General features: G+C 45.1%; 2 protein-coding genes across 2 annotated transcripts in view; one reads left to right on the top strand and one right to left on the bottom strand.

The window, feature by feature from the left end:
• Positions 1-5,147: 5,147 nt before the first annotated feature.
• On the top strand, positions 5,148-11,952 carry rpl14 (ribosomal protein L14). The gene is made up of 6 exons (XM_085993696.1): positions 5,148-5,252; positions 5,769-5,870; positions 7,445-7,539; positions 10,537-10,636; positions 10,841-10,894; positions 11,842-11,952. The coding sequence occupies exons 1-6, from the start codon at positions 5,250-5,252 to the stop codon at positions 11,902-11,904; spliced, it is 417 nt and encodes a 138-aa protein (XP_085849822.1). The 5' UTR covers positions 5,148-5,249; the 3' UTR covers positions 11,905-11,952.
• Positions 11,953-18,512: 6,560 nt separating this feature from the next.
• entpd3 (ectonucleoside triphosphate diphosphohydrolase 3) overlaps positions 18,513-20,648 on the bottom strand; it is a 40,568-nt gene continuing 38,432 nt past the window's right edge. The window contains exon 10 of the mRNA XM_085993695.1: positions 18,513-19,718. Within this exon, the coding sequence (XP_085849821.1) occupies positions 19,530-19,718 (189 nt within the window). The 3' untranslated portion in view covers positions 18,513-19,529. The remainder of the gene's footprint in view (positions 19,719-20,648) is intronic.

Genomic DNA, 20,648 nt, shown 5'->3' with positions numbered 1-20,648 from the left:
GCCAATACCTGTTACCGTGACAACTGGAGTCCGTCTCGCTCCTCCCCATAACCTCATTGCCCCTCCCCCGGGGCCAATGTAATATAGGCTTGGTAGGCCAAATAGCCTTCTTCAATCTTGTAAACTTTCTATGGTCCAGCTGCCTTAATTATTATATGTCCCTTTACTCAATTATTATATTTTACCCTTTCGAAAGACCAGCAAGCTGACTCTTTTAAGATAGAAAGAGGGGGGGAGATAATGAATAAACTAGTCGAATTTAGAGAGGATAAAAATTCCTGGATTGCATCCGCGCACTTTAAAAGTTAGAGAAGTGATAGCAGAGGCGCTATTACATATATATAAGAATTAATTAGAAAAGGGAATAGTGGCAAAGGACTGGCAGATAGCTAATGTGATTCCTATATTTAGAAAGGGAGATAGAACAAATCCAGGGAACGATAGACCAATTAGCTTAACGTTGGTAGTAGGAAAGATAATGGAATCTTTACTCAAAGATGTAATAGAAAAACATCTAGAAACCAAAAATATAATAAAGAATAGTCAGCACGGATTTCAAAAGGGAACATCATGCATGACCAACCTTATTGAAATATTTGAAGTAACAGGAAGAGTAGACAATGGTAATGTAGTAGATGTAATATATTTGGAATTTCAAAAGGCCTTCGATAAGGTACCGCATAGAAGATATGACTAAGGTCAGAGCATGTGGAGTTGGGACAAGTAGCAGAATGGAGAGCAAGTTGGCTACAAAACAGAAAACAGAGAGTGGGGGGGGCGGTTAAGGGTAGTTAATCAGACTGGCAAAAGGTAGGAAGCAGTGTTCCACAAGGATCTGTGCTGGGACCACTGTTGTTCACCATTTATATAAACGATTCGGACTCGGGAAGCCGAAGTACAATTTCAAAATTTGTGGACGACACCCAAATTGAGGGGTATAGTTAATATTGAGGAGGACTGCGACAAAATACAAGATGACATTAATAAATTGGCAGACTAGGCATGTAATTGGCAAATTAATTTCAATATAGATAAGTGAGGTGGTGCATTTTGGTAGGAAGAATAAGGAGGTCACATATTCCTTGGAAAATAAGAGTCTAAATGGGGTAGAGGAGCAGAGGGATTGAAGGCCGATAAATCCCCAGGGCCTGATAATCTACATCCCAGGGTACTTAAGGAAGTGACCCTAGAAATAGTAGATGCATTGCTGGTCATCTTCCAAAATTCTATAGACTCTGGAACAGTTCCCATGGATTGGAGGGTAGCTAATGTAACCCCACTATTTAAAAAAGGTGGGAGAGAGAAAACGGGGAATTATAGACCGGTAAGCCTGACATCGGTAGTGGGGAAAATGCTATAGTCCATTATAAAAGATGTAATAGCAGAGCACTTGGAAAACAGTGACAGGATCGGACAAAGTCAACATGGATTTACAAAAGGTAAATCATGCTTGACTAATCTATTGGAATTTTTTGAGGATGTAATTGGTAGAATAGATAAGGGAGAACCAGTGGATGTGATGTATTTGGACTTTCAGAAGGCTTTCGATAAGGTCCCGCATAAGAGATTAGCGTGTAAAGTTAAGGCACATGGGATTGGGGACAAGGTACTGACTTGGATAGAGAACTGGTTGGCAGACAGGAAGCAAAGAGTTGGAATAAACGGGTCTTTTTCCGAGTGGTAGGCAGTGATTAGTGGAGTACCGCAGGGATCGGTGCTAGGACCCCAGCTATTCACAATATATACTAATGATCTAGACGAAGGAACTAGATGTAATATCTCCAAATTTGCAGACGACACAAAGCTGGGTGGTCGTGTGTGCTGTGAGGAGGATGCAGAGAAACTCCAGTACGATTTGGACAGGTTGGGTGATTGGGCAGATGTATGGCAGATGCAGTATAATGTGGATAAATGCAAGGTTATCCACTTTGGTGGCAAAAACAGGAAGACAGATTATAATCTGAACGGCAATAGATTGGGAGAAGGGGAAGTGCAACGAGACCTGGGTGTCCTTGTGCACCAGTCGCTGAAGGTAAGCATGCAGGTGCAGCAGGCGGTTAAGAAGGCAAACGGTATGTTGGCCTTCGTAGCGAGAGGATTCGAGTACAGGAACAAGGATGTCTTGCTGCAGTTGTACAGGGCCTTAGTGAGACCACACCTTGAGTATTGTGTGCAGTTTTGGTTGCCTTATCTGAGGAAGGATGTTCTTGCCATGAAGGGAGTGCAGCGAAGATTCACCAGACTGATACCTGGGATGGCAGGAATGACGTATGAGGAGAGATTGGGTCGATTAGACTTATATTTGCTGGAGTTTAGAAGAATGAGAGGGGATCTCATTGAAACTTATAACATTCTAACAGGACTAGACAGACTAGATGCAGGAAGGATGTTCCCGATGGCGGGAGAATCCCGAACCAGGGGTCACAGTCTAAAGATAAGGGGTAAGCCATTTAGGACAGAGATGAGGAGGAATTTCTTCACCCAGAGAGTGGTGAACCTGTGGAATTCTCTACCACAGAAGGCAGTTGAGGCCAATTCATTAAATATATTCAAGAAGGAGTTAGATATATTTCTTAAGGCCAAAGGGATCAAGGGATATGGGGAGAAGGCAGGCACAGGGTACTGAGTTTGGATGATCAGCCATGATCTCATTGAATGGCGGAGCAGGCTCGAGGGGCCGAATGGCCTACTCCTGCTCCTATCTTCTATGTTTCTATGAACAGGCTGGGGCTCTTTTCTGTAGAAGAGAAGGCTGAGGGGGTGACCTGATAGAGGTCTTTAAAATTGTGAAGGGGTAGATGTAGAGATGTTTCCAATTGTGGGGGGAGTCCAAAACTAGGGACCATAAATATAAAAAGAAAATACTACAGATGCTGGAAATCTGAAATAAAAACAGAAAATGCTGGAGATACCATAAATATAAGATAGTTCTAATAAGGAATTCAGGGGAAACTACCCAAAGAGTGGTGAGAATGTGGAACTTGCTACCACAGGGAGTAGCTGAGGCGAATAGCATAGATGCATTTAAGGGGAAGCTAAACACATGAGGGAGAAAGCAATAGAGAGATTTGGTGATAAGGGTGAGTTGAAGAGGGGTTGGAGGCTCGAAATAACAACAGAAAATGCTGGAAAAACTCAGCAGGTCAGGCAACATCCGTGGAGAGAAATTTGAGTTGACGTTTCGGGTTGGACCCTTCTTCAAAACTGGAAAGAAAAGAAACTAGATCGAAGGCAGGGCTGCGATCGGACAAAAGAATAAAAGAAACAAAAGAAGTAAAAGAGATTAGAAGCTAGACGAGATGGTAATAGGCTGGGATTGGGTGTAAAGTGTACTGGCAGGGCAAAAGATAGCTGCCAGGTGTGAGAGAGAAACAAAAGGAAAGGGGGGGGGTGGGGAAAAGGAGTGGAACAATTACAAGAGAAAATGAAATGGGGGCCGAGCTTACGTTCTGAAATTGTTGAACTCGATATTGAGTCCGGAAGGCTGCAGACTGCCTAATCGGAAGATGAGGTGCTGTTCCTCGAGTTTACGTTGAGCTTCCGTGGAACAATACAAGAGGCCAAGGACGGTGAGGTCCGAGTGGGAATGGAGCGGTGAATTAAAATGACAGGCGACCGGAAGCTCGGGGTCACCCTTACGGACTGAACGGAGGTGTTCCGCAAAGATTGGGTGACCGCTTTGCGGAACACCTCCGTTCAGTCCGTAAGGGTGACCCCGAGCTTCCGGTCGCCTGTCATTTTAATTCACCGCTCCATTCCCACTCGGACCTCACCGTCCTTGGCCTCTTGTATTGTTCCACGGAAGCTCAACGTAAACTCGAGGAACAGCACCTCATCTTCCGATTAGGCAGTCTGCAGCCTTCCGGACTCAATATCGAGTTCAACAATTTCAGATCATAAGCTCGGCCCCCATTTCATTTTCTCTTGTAATTGTTCCACTCCTTTCCCCCCCCCTTTCCTTTTGTTTCTCTCTCACACCTGGCAGCTATCTTTTGCCCTGCCAGTACACTTTACACCCAATCCCAGCCTATTACCATCTCGTCTAGCTTCTAATCTCTTTTACTTCTTTTGTTTCTTTTATTCTTTTGTCCGATCGCAGCCCTGCCTTCGATCTAGTTTCTTTTCTTTCCAGTTTTGAAGAAGGGTCCAACCCGAAACGTCAACTCAAATTTCTCTCCACGGATGTTGCCTGACCTGCTGAGTTTTTCCAGCATTTTCTGTTGTTATTTCGGATTTCCAACATCTGCAGTATTTTGCTATCGTACTAGGGGTTGGAGGCTCATTTGGAGCATAAACACCGACATGGCCCAAATAGCCTATCTCTGTGCTGTTAATTCTATGTAAAGCTGTCCCTTGCACTCATCTGAAGAACCTCACCCATCTCTTCTAACACCTGGCAACAATCGCCATGACACCCACAGCATGTGCATGCCTGACGGAGGCGGAGGTCCCCAATGGGGGGCTCTCTATGCGGGAGTGTTCCCTTGTTCTATCGGGGATTTGGCCTGGAGGGTGTTGCACAGAGCAGTTCCGTGCAATAGATTTTTAAGTAGGTTTACGGACTCCCAGACCGCCTGTTTGTTTTGCGGTCTGGAGGAGTCCGTCTTTCACGTTTACACGGGGTGTGAGAGGTTGCAGCCCCTCTTCCATTTTTTGAAGGGGCTGCTCCTCAAATTTTGGTTGCACTTCAGTCCCACGCTCTTGATCTACGGTCACCCGGTGCGGAGGGGAGCGGGAAGGTCGGAGGACCTCCTCGTGGGTCTGCTCCTGGGCCTGGCCAAGAAAGCCATTAATTGGTCCAGGCAGCGGGCGGTCGAGGGGGTCGTCCGGCCGGATTGCCTCCCTCTCTTCCGCGGCCACGTTCGCGGCCGGGTGGCCCTGGAGATGGAGCACGCGGTGTCCGCCGGCGAGCTCGAGCTCTTTCGTGACCGGTGGGCGCCGCGGGGACTGGAGTGCATAATTGGTTTAAACAACCAAAATTTAATTTAACGGGTTAAGTCTTGTTTCTGGGTTTGTGTTAGTGTATTTGTTTAATGTATTTTTTATTGGTTTAAAAAAAAAGAGGAGCATGTGCATGCCTAGAGATTGAGCATGCGCAGTGGAATGGGGGGGAAGGGCAGGATATCGCGCATGCGTGGTGCGCTGGCCGGCGAGTCCCGGCGCATGCGCTCTCCACCCCCCCGCGCCGTGTGTGTCTCAGAGCGGAACCGGAAGCGCGGCCTCTTTCTTTCTGCTCGCGGACAGCCGCCATGGTGAGCGTGCGGCGCGCCGGTGAAAATAATGGCCGAGGCCTGTCACACACACCCTGGAGCCGCCTCACCTTCCTCGGCGGGGGCTGAGGCCATGTTTTAGCAATCAGTAAAATTTAAACCGGCCGCTCCAGCGGCGGGCTTGGGGCCTACTCTCGCCACCTGGCTGCTGCTGAGGGCTGAGAGCGGGCCGCGTGTGGCTGTCGGCCCCGGACCCCGGGTAGGGGGAGGTAGGGAGGCTGAGGATCCGCTCCTTACCGTCTGTCAGCGGCCCGGGGGAGTGATGTGCGGCCTGGTGTTGGGTGGGTAGGGGGAGGTATTGAGCCGGGTGGCTAAGATCGAGGTCCGGCTCCAGGGGGAGTTGCAAGGCCCCGGCTCCCGGGGGGTGCCCGGCTCCAGGGGGGTGCATGGCCCCGGCTCCATGGCCCCGGCTCCAGGGGGGTGCATGGCCCCGGCTCCCTCTGATGCCCCGAGTGCGGGCCCGACTCGCTCTTCATTATGCATTTCTTCTATTTTCAGGTCTACAAGCGATACGTAGAGATTGGCCGCGTGGCCTATATTGCCTTTGGCCCGCACGCCGGCAAGCTAGTGGCCATTGTCGATGTTATTGACCAGAACCGGGTAAGTACTCCCACATTTGGCCCCTTGTGTTTCATAGTGTAAACTCCAGCCCTCGGTCTCTGCAGCTGATACTCGCCCCTCAGTCAGTGTTTGTGGGTTCAAGTCCCAGTCCAGAGACACAAATCTTGGCTGTCATTCCCAGTACAGAGGTTGTCTACTCTATTTTTGGGTTTAGCCACTCAGTATTTGGGGCAGCTGGTCAAGTTTGTGGCCAGCGGCTTTCATGACCTCTGTATAGTGGCCTGGGCTCACCCGATTGTGATTTTGACACACTATCTCCCAAGAAAAAGTTTTGTGTCCTTGTACACTGTCAACAAGTCAAGACCTTCAGAAGAAGATTTGCCTGAAAAGTACTTTTAAAAACCAAGTAAAATGCTGTTCTCCTTTATCCTTTGAGCTGAGAATTAAACATTTCCCTCTAGCAATTAGTTTGTCTAAATCACATTTTTTAAAAGGCATCTTCCATCTTTGTAGCCTTCAAAGTCTGTGCTTTCCTGTATCTCCATGTTGTCTGTGTCCTAGTGAATTGACTTGCTGATTGCTTTCAAATCCTTCCATGGCCTCTGTCTTGATCCTGGAGCTACCCTCCCTCCATCAGATGGCTATTAACATAGAAGATAGGAGCAGGAGTAGGCCATTCGGCCCCTCAAGCCCGCTCTACCATTTAATGAGATCATGGCTGATCATCCAAATTCAGTACCCTGTCCCTGCTTTCTCCCCATATCCCTTGATCCCTTTAGCCTCAAGAAATATATCTAACTCCTTCTTGAATCTTGAATATATTTAATGAATTGACCTCAACTGCCCTGTGTGGTAGAGAATTCCACAGGTTCACCACTCTCTTGAAGAAATTCCTCCTCATCTCTGTCCTGAATGGCTTACCCCTTATCCTTAGACTGTGACCCCTGGTTCTGGACTCCTCTGCCACCGGGAACATCCTTCCTTCATCTAGTCTGTCTAGTCCTGTTAGAATTTTATAAGTTTCAATGCGATCCCCCCTCATTCTTCTAAACTCTAGCGACTATAAGTCTAATCGACCCAATCTCTCCTCATACGTCATTCCTGCCATCCCAGGTATCAGTCTGGTGAATCTTCGCTGCACTCTCTCCATGGCAAGAACATCCTTCCTCAGATAAGGCGACCAAAACTGCACACAATTCTCTGCTCTACCATCATTGGGTGTTATTTCAGCCACTGGTCCTTCTCCTCTAGAGCACTTCCCTATACCCACCACTTGCCACTGAGATAGAAGAATCCCTGATGTTCCTCTTTGGCTTGGTCGTTGACTACATCTATTTTGTCTCCACCCGTTCTCCCTCCTGCATGTTGTCCACTCCTAATAAAATGCTTTGAAATGGCTTTCTGTGCATGAGGGTCACCTAGAAATATTAAATTGTTGAAGCTAGCTAACCCTCGCAAAGATTTGGGTGAATTGGCCCTTTAGCTGTGTAGACTTCATAGTTTTGCAGACCTTTACTTTGTAAGATTGTTATTTGCAAACTTTGAACGTGAACTTTTGAGAGATTTTGGACCTGCATTAATTCAGGGCACTCCTCTTTGAACCTCTTTCCTAGGCATTGGTGGATGGCCCTTGCAGTGGAGTAAGGAGGCAGGCTATGCCATTTAAATGTATGCAGCTCACTGACTTCAAGATTCAAATACCACACAGGTGAGATCTAGATTCCGTCAGCTAAAATGAAATACTCCTTTTTGTATTTATAGGTTTAATAAGAAGCTGAACTCAATATTGTGCACTTAGAATCTCAAGTCTCTCCTAAAGTTTGGAATAAATTCAAACCTAATTTCTTGGTGAAAGTCCAATTTAAAAAATCCAATGATTTTGAAGGTCAGTTTAGCTTCCAGATGGGCTGAAAACAATTCAGTTGCAGTCGGCCCAGTTACTTTGCTGGTCCATGCAGTGACTTGCATTACAGCGTGGCAGAATGTGGGTTTGAACAAGTGGTTTCCCCGCTTCGAAGGGCAATTCGTTAAGCTGGTCTTGTACAACTGCCAGCCACCATTCATTTATAGCACAGAATACAAAAGGATTGGAGTATAAGAAAAGACATTTTACTGCAATTATATAGGGCCCTGGTGAGACCACACCTGGAGTATTGTGGACAGTTTTGGTCTCCTTACCTAAGGAAGGATATACTTGCCATAGAGGGAGTGCAACGAAGGTTCACCAGACTGGTTCCTGGGATGGGGAGATTGTCCTATGAGGAGAGATTGAGTAGACTAGGCCTATATTCTCTAGAGTTTAGAAGAATGAGGTGATCTCACTGAAACATACAAAATTCTTAGTGAGCTTGACAGGGTAGATGCAGGGAGGATGTCTCCCCTGGCTGGGGAGTCTAGAACCAGGGGTCTCAGAATAAGGAATCGGCCATTTAGGACTGGGATGAGGAGAAATTTCTTCACTCGGTGGTGAATCTTTGGAATCCCCAGAGGGCCGCTGAGGCTGTCGTTGAGTATGTTCAAGACAGAGATCGATAGATTTTTGGATATTAAGGGAATCTAGGGATATGGGGGATAGTGCAGGAAAGTGGAGTTGAGGTAGAAGGTCAGCCATGACCTTATTGGATGGCGGAGCAGGCTTGAAGGGCCGAATGACCTATACCTGCTCCTAGTTCATACTGTTGAAAGGATTCTTTGCAATGATGTAATCTTCTGACAAATATCAGCCATGTCACCAGGATGTTCTGGCTGTTGATCTAGATTTCAAGTCTTTTGTGTGTGCATGCATTGTAATAACCCCTTCAGGTTACCCTGAAAAAGAAAATAATAAATCCAATAGGGAATTCATGAGTAATGAACTTTTGAGGTTTTGGAACTGCATTAACCAGGGAGTGGTTAGAATGTGGAACTCACTACCACAAGAAGTAGTTGAGGTGAATAGCAGAGGTGCATTTAAGAGGAAACTAGATAAGCACATGAGGGAGAATCAAATTGAAGGTTCTGGTGATAGGATTAGATGAAGAGGAGTGGGAGGCGGCTCATGTGGAGCATAAACACCGGCATAGACATTTGGGCCGAATGGCCTGTTTCTGTGCTGTACATTCTATGTAATACAGGAAACTTTGTGCTATCCGGCACCGACGGGACCGAGCTGTTGCCGTCCCATCAAAACTGCCGGACAAACCAGCGCTAATGTTGAAACATACGGAGATTTTGAGCTCCGTATCTGGCAACAAACCCTGTTGCTTAGCAACAGCTTCTAAACAGTCGGCCGTACCTTGCAAGCGTCTCTGTAGCTTAGCAACAGCTTCAGCGAGACCTTGCAGAGCCTGACCGGTGGAAAAAAAAGCAACGAAAAGAAAAAAAACCTAACGAAACGGCTCCTGATTTTTGCCGGTGGCTCGAGCATTCTGGACAGTTAACCTCCGGATAAACCAAAGTTTCCTGTAACCAGTTTCCCCAGCATGTATGCTATATACAGGAAGCTCTCGTTTAAACAGCACCTAAATATCCAGAATTCTCTATTAACCGGCAAAATTCTCACACTCCGAAAACAACACCACAATAAGCGGCAATGTTGCCGAACGGAAGTCGGAACACCTCAATACCCCTGTAACAGGAGTCTGACTCTTCCCGCGCTGCCGGTAGTCTCTTCTGATCTGCCATTTTACAGGGGTACTTTGTGTCTCCCACGCTGCTGATAGTCATTGCATTGCATTACCCTCAACTGGCAGTACTGTACTTAATCAAGCATCTTCCACCATCCATTTAACACAACATTCTGTAGGTGAGTACCCAATTAGAGTATACTGCACATTTCTTGATTTTTTTAAATTTTTCTTTGTTAAAAATAGCCTCGGTAGATAACCCTCTCCGTCATCCGGAATTTTTGATCAACCGGCAACACGGCGGTCCCGTTGGTGCCGGATACCAAAGAGTTTCCTGTACTCGCTTTAATATCTTTTGTATAATGGCGTGGCCAAAATTGTTCAAGTCATTAATTATGGCCTAACCGTTGCCATGAACAGCTTCTTTACTCTTGTAGTCTATTCATAAGCTAACAAATGTTTACTGGCCTAGATATATTGGGAGGACTCGTAAAAATCAACATTTCATTGTGCAGTACACACGCCTGCTGCATATATGACAAATAAAATTGAATTGAATTGAATTGAATATATGGCTTTACCTGGAATTGCTCTTTCAGGGAATTGTGCATTTGACACCCTAGGTTTCTCTTTTCATCCAGACCCCCTCAGCATCTTGTCGATTGAGTATACCTTAATTCCTTGTTTGTCCTCCCAACATGTATTCCCTTGTGCTGCCCACGTTAATTTTCATCTGTTGTCTAAGAATTCTGGCTTTGGTTGGACAACCCACTCAACCAGGAGCTTTACTTTTGAAATAGGTAGATCGTAAGACATTTTCCCAGGTAAAGGATGCCAGTGCTCTGTTTACTTTGGGTTCTTAATGTTTCAAACCGTTTCTGTTGTCTGGCTTGTATCCCATCACAGGAATTCCTCTATTATGAGCTTGTTTGCTTCTAAAGGAGAGTATGAAAAATAACATCTAATTTTTTTTTTAATGCACGATCAACAAAAGTAAAAATTTGGGGTTAGGAGTTTGAAGCCTATTCACTGAGCAAAAATACTCATGTGTAACTGGATGACTGCTAAAAAAGGAAGTACATTTTTAAATTTTCTCCTAGTGTCCGCCACAAGTCCGTGAAAGCTGCTTGGGAAAAGGAGAAAATCGGTGAGAAATGGGAAGCGACTCACTGGGCAAAGAAAATTGATGCCCGTGATAAGGTGGGTGTTTTATCAAAGGGTTTTTCCTCAGGTGGGGGAATTGTTTGTGTTGAACCGTTAGTGCCCAGTCCTGCTGTTTAAATTAACTGCAGATTGCGATTTAAAAGGTTACAGATTTATATCCTCGCGTCTGCCAATGTCTCGTCGAATTAAAATTTCCCAAATGAAGCGCCGAATATAATCTACCTCTTTGTCTCTCTCCAGAGGGCCAAAATGACAGACTTTGACCGCTACAAGGTCATGAAGGCCAAGAAAATGGTAAGTTTGCTTTCACAAGAGTAACTGTTTATGTTCTCTGGCGTTTCACTGGTGTGTGCTTTTGTAATCCCCCCCCCCCCCCCCCCTGCTAATTGATGGGATCTACATTGCAGCTAATCCATCACAGCATTCCTATGTGTACTTTTAGGAGTGGTCACAATTGAAGCCCTGGCATCTTACTCAGCCCTTGCTAACCCAGGGCCTTGGGGCTAACTGTGCCTCTACTGGCTGAGATCGACATCTAGGCCTTAGCCACTCGCCGGATAAACTCATGGAGCCCTGTGTTTTTAGCTTTTGAAATCTACTATTCATTTGGCTTATTTTGCAGCATACTTGTTAAGTGACGAGTGTTTCGCTGGCTGGGTTAAGTGGGGTGGGTATGTGGTAGAAGGTTCTTAACTGCTTTATTTAAATAAGAAGGCTTTTTCTAAGCTATCTGTTACTATTCAACTATGAGTCAAAAGCATTTGCAAATGGTGAAATCCAGGTCCAAGTTATTAGCAACAACTGAAGGGATTTGGTTTACTAGGACAAATCACTGGGTTTCATTAAACTAATGCCTGGTAAATAAGGCAATAGAGCATTTTAACTTCATGCAAGAGAAGTAATGACTTGACTGTCATAATTGTCCAACTGAGGGAATCCAGTGCTTGTTCAGAAGCCTACTTTGCACAAGGCAGTAAATGCCATTTTAGAAAAGTAAAATGTAAATCCAATTCAACTAAAGTTTTTATAAAGTTGTGCATACTTAGTAGACCCTTTCTGACTTGCACCATAGTCATAAAGGGGGGATGTGTATGCCAAAGAAATTGAGAGTCAACACTAGATGCTGTCAGGCAGCTCCTATCTACCTGCACAGCAACATGTGGCCCTGACAAAGTGAGTGTGTAATGGTTAATGAATCTGGGTGGATTGCGGTAACTGCATTATTTTGTTTTCCTCCTCAGAGAAACAAAATTATCAAGCACGAGTTGTCAAAACTGAAGAAGGAAGCCAGCAAGAAAGCATAAATGCCCACAGTTTAAACAAAAGAATAAACTTTATACCAACATTTTAAACTAGTCTGTGTGGCTTGATTGTACACGATATTTTTTGAATTGATTACCCAAAGTAAGGTAGCATGCCAAGTTGGAAAGGTTTGCCTATCTATTATATAGGCTGTAAAACCCAAATGTTACTGCACAGCATTTTTCAGTGTTTTCTCTTTAAGAAAGCATAAATGCCCACAGTTTAAACAAAAGAATAAACTTTATACCAACATTTTAAACTAGTCTGTGTGGCTTGATTGTACACGATATTTTTTGAATTGATTACCCAAAGTAAGGTAGCATGCCAAGTTGGAAAGGTTTGCCTATCTATTATATAGGCTGTAAAACCCAAATGTTACTGCACAGCATTTTTCAGTGTTTTCTCTTTACAATTGAGTGCTGAGAGCAATCCTGGTATGGAATTGCATTTTTAACATTGCTGTAATAGTGTGCAAAATTTAGTGTAGTGCAAATGTCCTTTTTACAGGACAGAGTGCCCTTGGTGTTTCATAGCAGGGGTTTTCAATCTTTGTGAGGCTGAGGTCCCGCTCTCCTCCCATGTTATAAAAATTCCACGGGCCCCCTGTAACACCACAACCTTATTTATATAGAGCCTCTAATGTAGTAAAATGTCCCGTGGTGCTTCACGGGAGCGTTATCAAACAAAATTTGATGGTCACAAGGAGATATTGGGGCAGATGCTTGGTCAAAGAGGTAGGTTTTAATGAGCATCTTAAAGGAGGAAAGAGGCAGAGAAGTTTAGGGAGGGAATTCCAAAGGTTAGAACATAAGAAATAGGAGCAGGAGTAGGCCAATCGGCCCCTCGAGCCTGCTCCACCATTCAATAAGATCATGGCTGATCTGATCCTAACCTCAAATCTTCTATCACTCTGCATCCAACCTAACCCATGTGATCTCCCGGGAGAGGCGAAAAACCAGATAACGACCCAATGGCCAATTTGGGAGAAAAAAATCTGGGAAATTCCTCTCCGACCCATCTAGGCGATCGAAATTCTTCCAGGAGATCACTCTGTCCCTATATTTTCTACAGTACTTACCTTCTGTAAAGGCAATCTCCACCCCAGCCAGGAACAGGAATAAAACCATCTCCTGAAATCTAACAGAATTAGAACACAGTAGGAGCAGAACAAGGCTACACGGCCCCTGGGCCCACTACTCTACCCACAGGGCCATGACCATTCCGAACCTAGACTCATGTCCAATTTCCTGCCCGCTCCCCGTAACCCTTAATTCCCTTCTAGGAAACTATCTATTTCTGTTTTAAATTTATTTAATGATGTAGCTTCCACAGCTTTCTGGGGCAGCAAATTCCACAAACCTACCACCCTCTGAGTGAAGAAGTTTCTCCTCATCTCAGTTTTGAAAGAGCAGCCCCTTATTTTAAGATTATGCCCCCTAGTTCTAGTTTCACCCATCATTGGGAACATCCTCACCGCATCCACCCGATCAAGCCCCTTCACAATCTTATATGTTTCAATAAGATCGCCTCTCATTCTTCTGAACTCCAATGAGTAGAGTCCCAATCTACTCAACCTCTCCTCATATGGCCACCCCCTCATCCCCGGGATTAACCGAGTGAACCTTCTTTGTACTGACTCGAGAGCAAGTATGTCTTAAGTATGGACACCAAAACTGTATGCAGTATTCCAGGTGCGGTCTCACCAATACCTTGTACAACTGCAGCAATACCTCCCTGTTTTTATATTCTATTCCCCTAGCAATAAAAGCCAACATTCCATTGGCCTTCTTGATCACTTGCTGCACCTGCATACTAACTTTTTGAGTTTCGTGCACCAGGACCCCCAGATCCCTTTGTACTACAGTACTTTCCAGTTTCTTGCCATTAAGATAATAACTTGCTCTGATTTTTCCTGCCAAAGTGCATAACCTCACACTTTCCAGTATTGTATTCCATCTGCCAAATCTCTGCCCACTTACTTAACCTGTCTATGTCCCCTTGCAGGTTTTTTATGTCCTCCTCACTCACTACTTTCCGTCCCATCTTTGTATCATCTGCAAACTTTGATATGTTACACTCGGTCCCCTCCTCCAAATCGTTAATATAGATTGTAAAGAGTTGGGGACCCAGCACTGACCCCTGCGGAACACCACTAGTTACTGGTTGCCAATCTGAGAACGAACCATTTATCCCAACTCTCTGCTTTCTGTTAGAGAGCCAATCCTCCACCCACGCCAGAATATTACCCCCAATCCCGTGATTTTGTATCTTAGGGCTTTGGCAGTTGAAGGTACAGCTGCCAATGGTGGAGGGATGGAAATGGGGATGCTCGGGGAGGCCAGAATTGGGAGGTGCAGAGATCTCTGAGGGATGGAGGAGGTTACAGAGGTGAGGCCACGGAGGGATTTTAAAACTGGTACAATTATAAACGTATCAACCCTAGGGATTAGTGATAGACGTTGGGACTGTTACAGTTCGGGGTTAGGGATAACGTTAGTGTTTTGTGTTAGGATTTTATGGTTACAGGTCAGATTAGGGATCGGGGTTAATGTTAGAGTAAAGGGAAAGGAGGGGGAGGAATTTCTGAAATGTGTTCAGGAGAACTTCCTTGACCAGTATGTTCTCGGCCCAACTAGGAAGGAGGCATTGCTGGATCTGGTGCTGGGGAATGAGGTGGGCCAAGTGTCTGGGAGAACACTTGGGTAAGAGTGATCATCGTATCAAGGTTGAGATTAGTAATGGAGAAGACCAAGGAACAATCTAAAGTAGAACTTCTAAATTGGAAGAGGGCTAACTTCAATGGGATGAGAGGGGATCTAGCCAGAGTAAAATGGAACCAAAGATTGACAGGAAAAACTAACGGAGCAATGGATGATCTTTAAGGGAGATGTTTTAGGTACATTCCAACAAGAGGGAAAGGTAGGGGAACCAAAGCCAGGGCTCCTTGGATGACAAGGGAGATAAGAGAATATGATGAAACAAAAAGAGGCTGTATGATGCAGGTCAGGTGAATTCTTCAAGTGAGAACCAGGCCAAATACTAAGTTGAGAGGGGAAGTGAAGAGGAAAGTAAGACTGGCAGAGAGCATAAGAGAATAGAATAGCAGTTAACATAAAAGGGAACCCAAAAATCTACTGGCATGTAAGTGGGTAGTAAGAGGCAGGGTCGGACCTATTGGAGACAAGGTGCAGGGCAATGAGTACTTTGTATCGGTGTTTATAAGGAAGAGGATGCTGACACAATATTGGTAGATGCGGAGATGGTAGAGGTTATGGATGGGGTGAAAATTGATACTAGGATGTACTGGAAAGGCTGGGTATGCTTAGTGGATAAGTCGGCTGGTCCAGATGGCTTTCATCCCAGGTTGCTAAGGGAAGAAGGGGTGGCGATAGCAGAAGAGCTTGCCATAATCTTCTCTAGATGCAGGGGAGGTGGCACAGGATTGGAAAATGGCAAATCTGACACCATTGTTCAAGAAAGGGTGTAAGAACGATCCTAGTAGCTACAGGCTGGTCAGTTTAACATCAGTGCTGGGTAAGGTTTTAGAAACAATAATCAGGGAAAAAATTAATAGGCACTTGGAGAGGTTTAAGTTAATTAAAAAGCCAGCACGGTTTTGTAAAAGGCAGATCGTGTTTAACAATTCTAATTAATTTTTTTGATGAAGTAACCATGAAGGTTGATGAAGGGAATGCAGTGGATGTTGTCTATATTGACAAAAGTACCACATAGAAGTCTGGTTAACAAAATTGCGGCTCATGGAATAGGAGGGTCAGTGTCAGCTTGGTTAAGAAATTGGCTTAAGGACAGAAAACAGCGAGTCGTGGTAAATGGTTGTTTTTCAGACTGGAGGATGGTAGACAGTGGTGTTCCCCAAGGGTCTGCTAGGACCATTGCTTTTTTTGATGTATATAAGTTACTTGGATATTGGAATACAGTAAAATAAAAAAATTTGCTGATGTTACCAAACTTGGAGGTGTGGTAAACAGTGAGGAGGATACCAATCGTCTGCAACAGGACATAGATAGGCTAGCAGAATAGGCAGACAAGTGGCAGATGGAATTTAATAGAGAAGTGTGAGGTGATGCATTTTGGCAGAAGGGATAAGGAGAGGCATTATAGACTTAATAGCACAGTTTTAGAGTGTGCAGGGACCTGGGGGGGTTCATTTTTAAAAAATATTTGTTCATGGGATGTGGACGTCGCTGGCAACACCAACATTTATTGCCCTTGAGAAGGTGGTGGTGAGCCGCCTTCTTGAACCGCTGCAGTTCGTGCGGTGAATGTGCATAGATCTTTGAAGGTGGCAGGGTATATTGAGAGAGTATATGGGATCTTGGGCTTCATAAATAGAGGTATTGAGTACAAAAGTAGAGAAGTTATGCTGAACCTTTATAAAGCGCTGGTTAGGCCACAACTGGAGTATTGCGTCCAGTTCTAGTCACCACACTTTAGGAAGGATGTGAAGGCCCTTGAGAGGGTGCAGAGGAGATTTACCAAAATGGTTCTGGGGATGGGGGATTTTAGCTACAAGGACAGGTTGGAGAAACTGGGGTTGTTCTCCTTGGAGTAAAGGAGGTTGAGGAGAGATTTTGGCAGAGGTGTACAAGATTGACTGTTTTGGAAAAGGTAGTCCCTGATGGTACAGGGACTAGGGGACACAGATTTAAGGTTTTGGGCAGGCGATACAGGGGGGATGTGAGGAAGAACTTTTTTACGCAGGGAGTGGCGATGACCTGGAACTCGCTGCCGGTGAGGGTGGTGGAAGCGGAGACATTCAATGATTTCAAAAGGAGATTGAATAGGCACTTGAGGGAAATAAACTTGCAGGGCTACGGGGATAGAGCGGGGGAATGGGACTGACTGGATTGCACCACAGAGAGCTGGCACGGATTCGATGGGCTGACTGGCCTCCTGTGCCGTAATGACTCTATGCCACTGTATTGTGTGGGATGGTGCATTTACCCTATTACTGAGGCTGCCTCGGATCAATGACATGTTTTAATTCCAGGCAAGTGAGGCTGCCCAAAATCTCCACTTTCTGACTGGCTCCCGGAGTTAACAGTGCCAATGCCTGATGGGAGACTTTGGGCAGCTTCAATCAGCGGTTCACACTTAATTGCGGGAGACATCGGGCAGCTGGTTATACCATCCATCACATATAGCGGGAAAAGCGCGTTGGTACAGATGCACCCGGGGCGCTTTCCCACCTTGCACCCTCTGTAAACTTGAGCTCGTCCAAAACTCTGCTGCCCCGTATCCTAACTTGGACCAAGTCCCGTTCACCCCTGTGCTCGCTGACCTACATTGGCTCCTAGTTCAGTAATGCTTTAATTTTAAAATTCTCATCCTTTTTTCAAATCTCTCCATGACCTCGTCCCCTCCCTATCTCTGTAACTTCCTCCAGCCCTACAACCCTCCGAGATCTCTGCGCTCCTCCAATTCTGGCCTCTTGTGCATCCCCGATGTACGTCACTCCACCATTGGTGGCCGTGCCTTCAGCTGCCTGGGCCCTAACCTCTGTAATTCTCTTCCTGAGCCTCTATCTCTCCTATAATATAATAGCAAAATACTGCAGATGCTGGAAATCTGAAATAACAACAGAAAATGCTGGAAATACTCAGCAGGCCAGGCAACATCCGTGGAGAGAGAAACAGAGTTAACGTTTCAGGTCTGATGAAGGGTCCCAGACCTGAAACGTTAACTCTGTTTCTCTATCTCTCCTCCTTTGAGAAGGTCCTTTTAAAACCTACCTCTTCTGTTGTAATATCTCCTGCTACGCCTCGCTGTCAAATTTTGTTTGATAGCAATCTTGTGAAACACGCTGGGATGTTCTTCTACAGTAAAGGTGCTATATAAATGGAAGTTGTTGATGTATGCGGTGGGGGCTATCTCTAACTCTAAGCTATCTGCAACTGCTGCCTTCTATGTGCCTGTGGCAATTGCATTCTGGTGCTGCAAGTGAAAAAAATAGTTCGGGTACCTTCGCATTTCCAAATCTGAATTCAAGCCAGTTCATTTTCTTAGGGACCTTTTTAACAATTGGAAATGACCTCCAAATGGCAGCGTTCATAGCTTTCATTCATTAACTAAGTGGTACTGGAATGCTTCCAACTACTTAAGATGAGAGTGCAACGCAGTTAGGTACATTAGCTCTGAAACATGCTGAATGTCATTTTTTTTTACTGACCTACACCATGCAGACGTTGCCAGCTGATGCGGTAATGCTTCTGGTCTGAGGATTCCAGTGGAGTCACAGACTGAATGTTCTGTCGGACAGATCGAAGCTGCTGTAACAGACAAGACCGAGAGTGCGCTATAATGCCCAATATCCGAGGGCTTTACAGTACATTTTAGGTCCTTTGTGATACCTGAAGCTACTGTCAATGTTGATTTTTTTAATATATATATATATACTTGAATTCACGTTCAACAACAATAAACATTTTCATTTAGCTCTCTGCTGTATTGTCAGCAAGCAGTAATCTCAGTTTTGGTGTTAACGGATGCAAATTGGCAGGCAGCAGTGAAAGCCATTCGCGCAATCATCCAACACTTTAACCATTAGCATTTCAGTCAAAAGAAGTGTTACAGTGCTACATTTTTGCACTCTGCAATCGCTTTTTATTTCACGCAAGAATGATAAAACTTGTGTCACAGGACCAATGTTTCTTGTTGCACGTCAACAGAACCATTTCCTCAGTTATATTTTACATCTTGAGTTTACATTCACATATCAATTATTATACAAGGAGGGGGCGGTTCTTTAATCTGTAATTATACATAGAGAAATGTGAAATGCAGTATTACATTTTGGGCTTCTCTCTCTCACATGCTCAATGTAACAAGACAGATTCCATGGTAAGTGTGCACCTCCATCTAAAACTCGGACGCATTGTGCTCGAAGCGAAGGGGTTAGCATGCTGCATGGTTATCAAGAGAATTTTGCGCAAAGTTGGATGGGGAGGGGCTTGCTGAAATTTGTGCTGATGTAAAGTTCTGTCCAACTAGCTCCCACCCCCACCATTTACACGTTAACGACTAAAAGGAAAAAGCATTGACTTATCTTGTCAACTGTTTTCCACCGTTAAAAATCGGACAGATGGGGGAAGGCAAGTGAGCAGCTTTCGCTGTGTATATCTGGGTCCCGTGAATAGAATCCGCTAACACCTGCAGCAGCGACCGCAAGCAGTAAAAATATGGCTCTCACCTCATTGTAAGATTGAGCCAATACTGCATCCTCAATCGCAATCGGCCTGATATTAACATAATTATTTACCTCTTTTATCCTATTTTCTCTCTTTATTGTTATCTTTTCCTGGCCCTTTCTCTGACTCTTTGGGGGTGAAATTGGGTATCGCCCCATTTCAATACCTTAAAAGTTTGAAAAATTAGCGCCAGGCGCTATGTTTCGAAATGTAGTCAGTGTTGGAATGTAAACAACGCGGCAGCTAATTTGCGCATTGCAAGGTCCCACAAACAGCAATGTGATAATGACCAGGTAATCTGTTTTAGTGATGTTGGTTTTGGGATAAACATTGGCCAGAACACCGGGGAGAACTTCCCTGCTCCTCTTCGATACAGTGCCATGGGATCTTTTACGTCCGCCTGAGAGAGCAGACTTGCACTAAAATGAACGTATTAGTGAAATACAAATGAAGATTGAACAGAACAAAACAATCGCAGCAAACAGGAAGAGAAGTCCAGCGAATACAGCTTCACTCATTGGCATTCGGATGACTTGATTTTCTGTTGGGATCATGTTGGTAAGGTTTAGCATGTAACCAAGTGACCAGCCTATGCTGTTACTTTCCACCTGCAACAAGGGAAACCGCATATTAGAGGATTCGATATTTCACTTAGTCTTAAATGTGTGCAGCAGCCAAAGGTTAGGAAGGACTTGCATTGAAATTCAAAGGGGGAGAAATTCATTATAGCCCAGGAATGGGCGCTAACTTTAGAAAAGTTTGAGATTTAGCGCCAGGTGCTAATGATTCAGACTGCACGCAAAATTCAGTCTCATTGCTGAAAGAAAGGATTGGAGTGCTAATGGCCGAGCTCAGTGGCGTTAAACTCAAAGCGCTGACCAATATCGGGTGCAGCCTGATCTCAAGTCATCGTCGTCACAGGCTTGTCCCAGTACGTAAAGGGGAGGTTCATTGATGCTGCAGCACCTCATTCTCAGCAATGCTGGCTGTGCAGCTACCTCAGCAAGGAGTAGCACAACAAGGAGAAGGAGCCGGAGGACTGAAGCAGGTGTGCTCATGGCAGATCCACCTCAGTCGGGTGGTCAGGGTGATTGAATGCTTCACCAAATGCTACATACCACCATCTGTACCACAGGCTTCACACACTGCCCAGACCCCCAGCGTTCACCCACCAACAATCTCTACCTACCAACACTCACACCCACATCTCACGCCTTGCACACAATGACAGCTATTCAACTATGGCAGGTGCAAGGGTCATTAGTTGTTGGAATGATTGTGATCTGTGTGATATGTTTATGCATAAATTTATTCATGGAATTTGCAATATTTTGTGGTCTCTCTCAACTTTGCGCCCAGGAGGACATTGTGAATTGGCATGACAGAGGGATGGTATGATGGGCATGTGGTGAGCAAAAGGGATCTGGGGTTTAAGTTATCCTGGTGTGAGACGAGGTCTGTTTGGAGGAGGTGGCAGAGTTCTGTGACCACCACCTTGGTGATGCAGAGCCCTCTAATACACTGCTCCTCGCTTCATT

Source organism: Somniosus microcephalus, chromosome 7 (assembly GCF_052327205.1).
Source record: "Somniosus microcephalus isolate GS21.2 chromosome 7, FLI_Smic_1.0, whole genome shotgun sequence".
NCBI classification, from domain to species: domain Eukaryota; kingdom Metazoa; phylum Chordata; class Chondrichthyes; order Squaliformes; family Somniosidae; genus Somniosus; species Somniosus microcephalus.
This window is presented reverse-complemented; position numbering and strand designations above follow the sequence as displayed.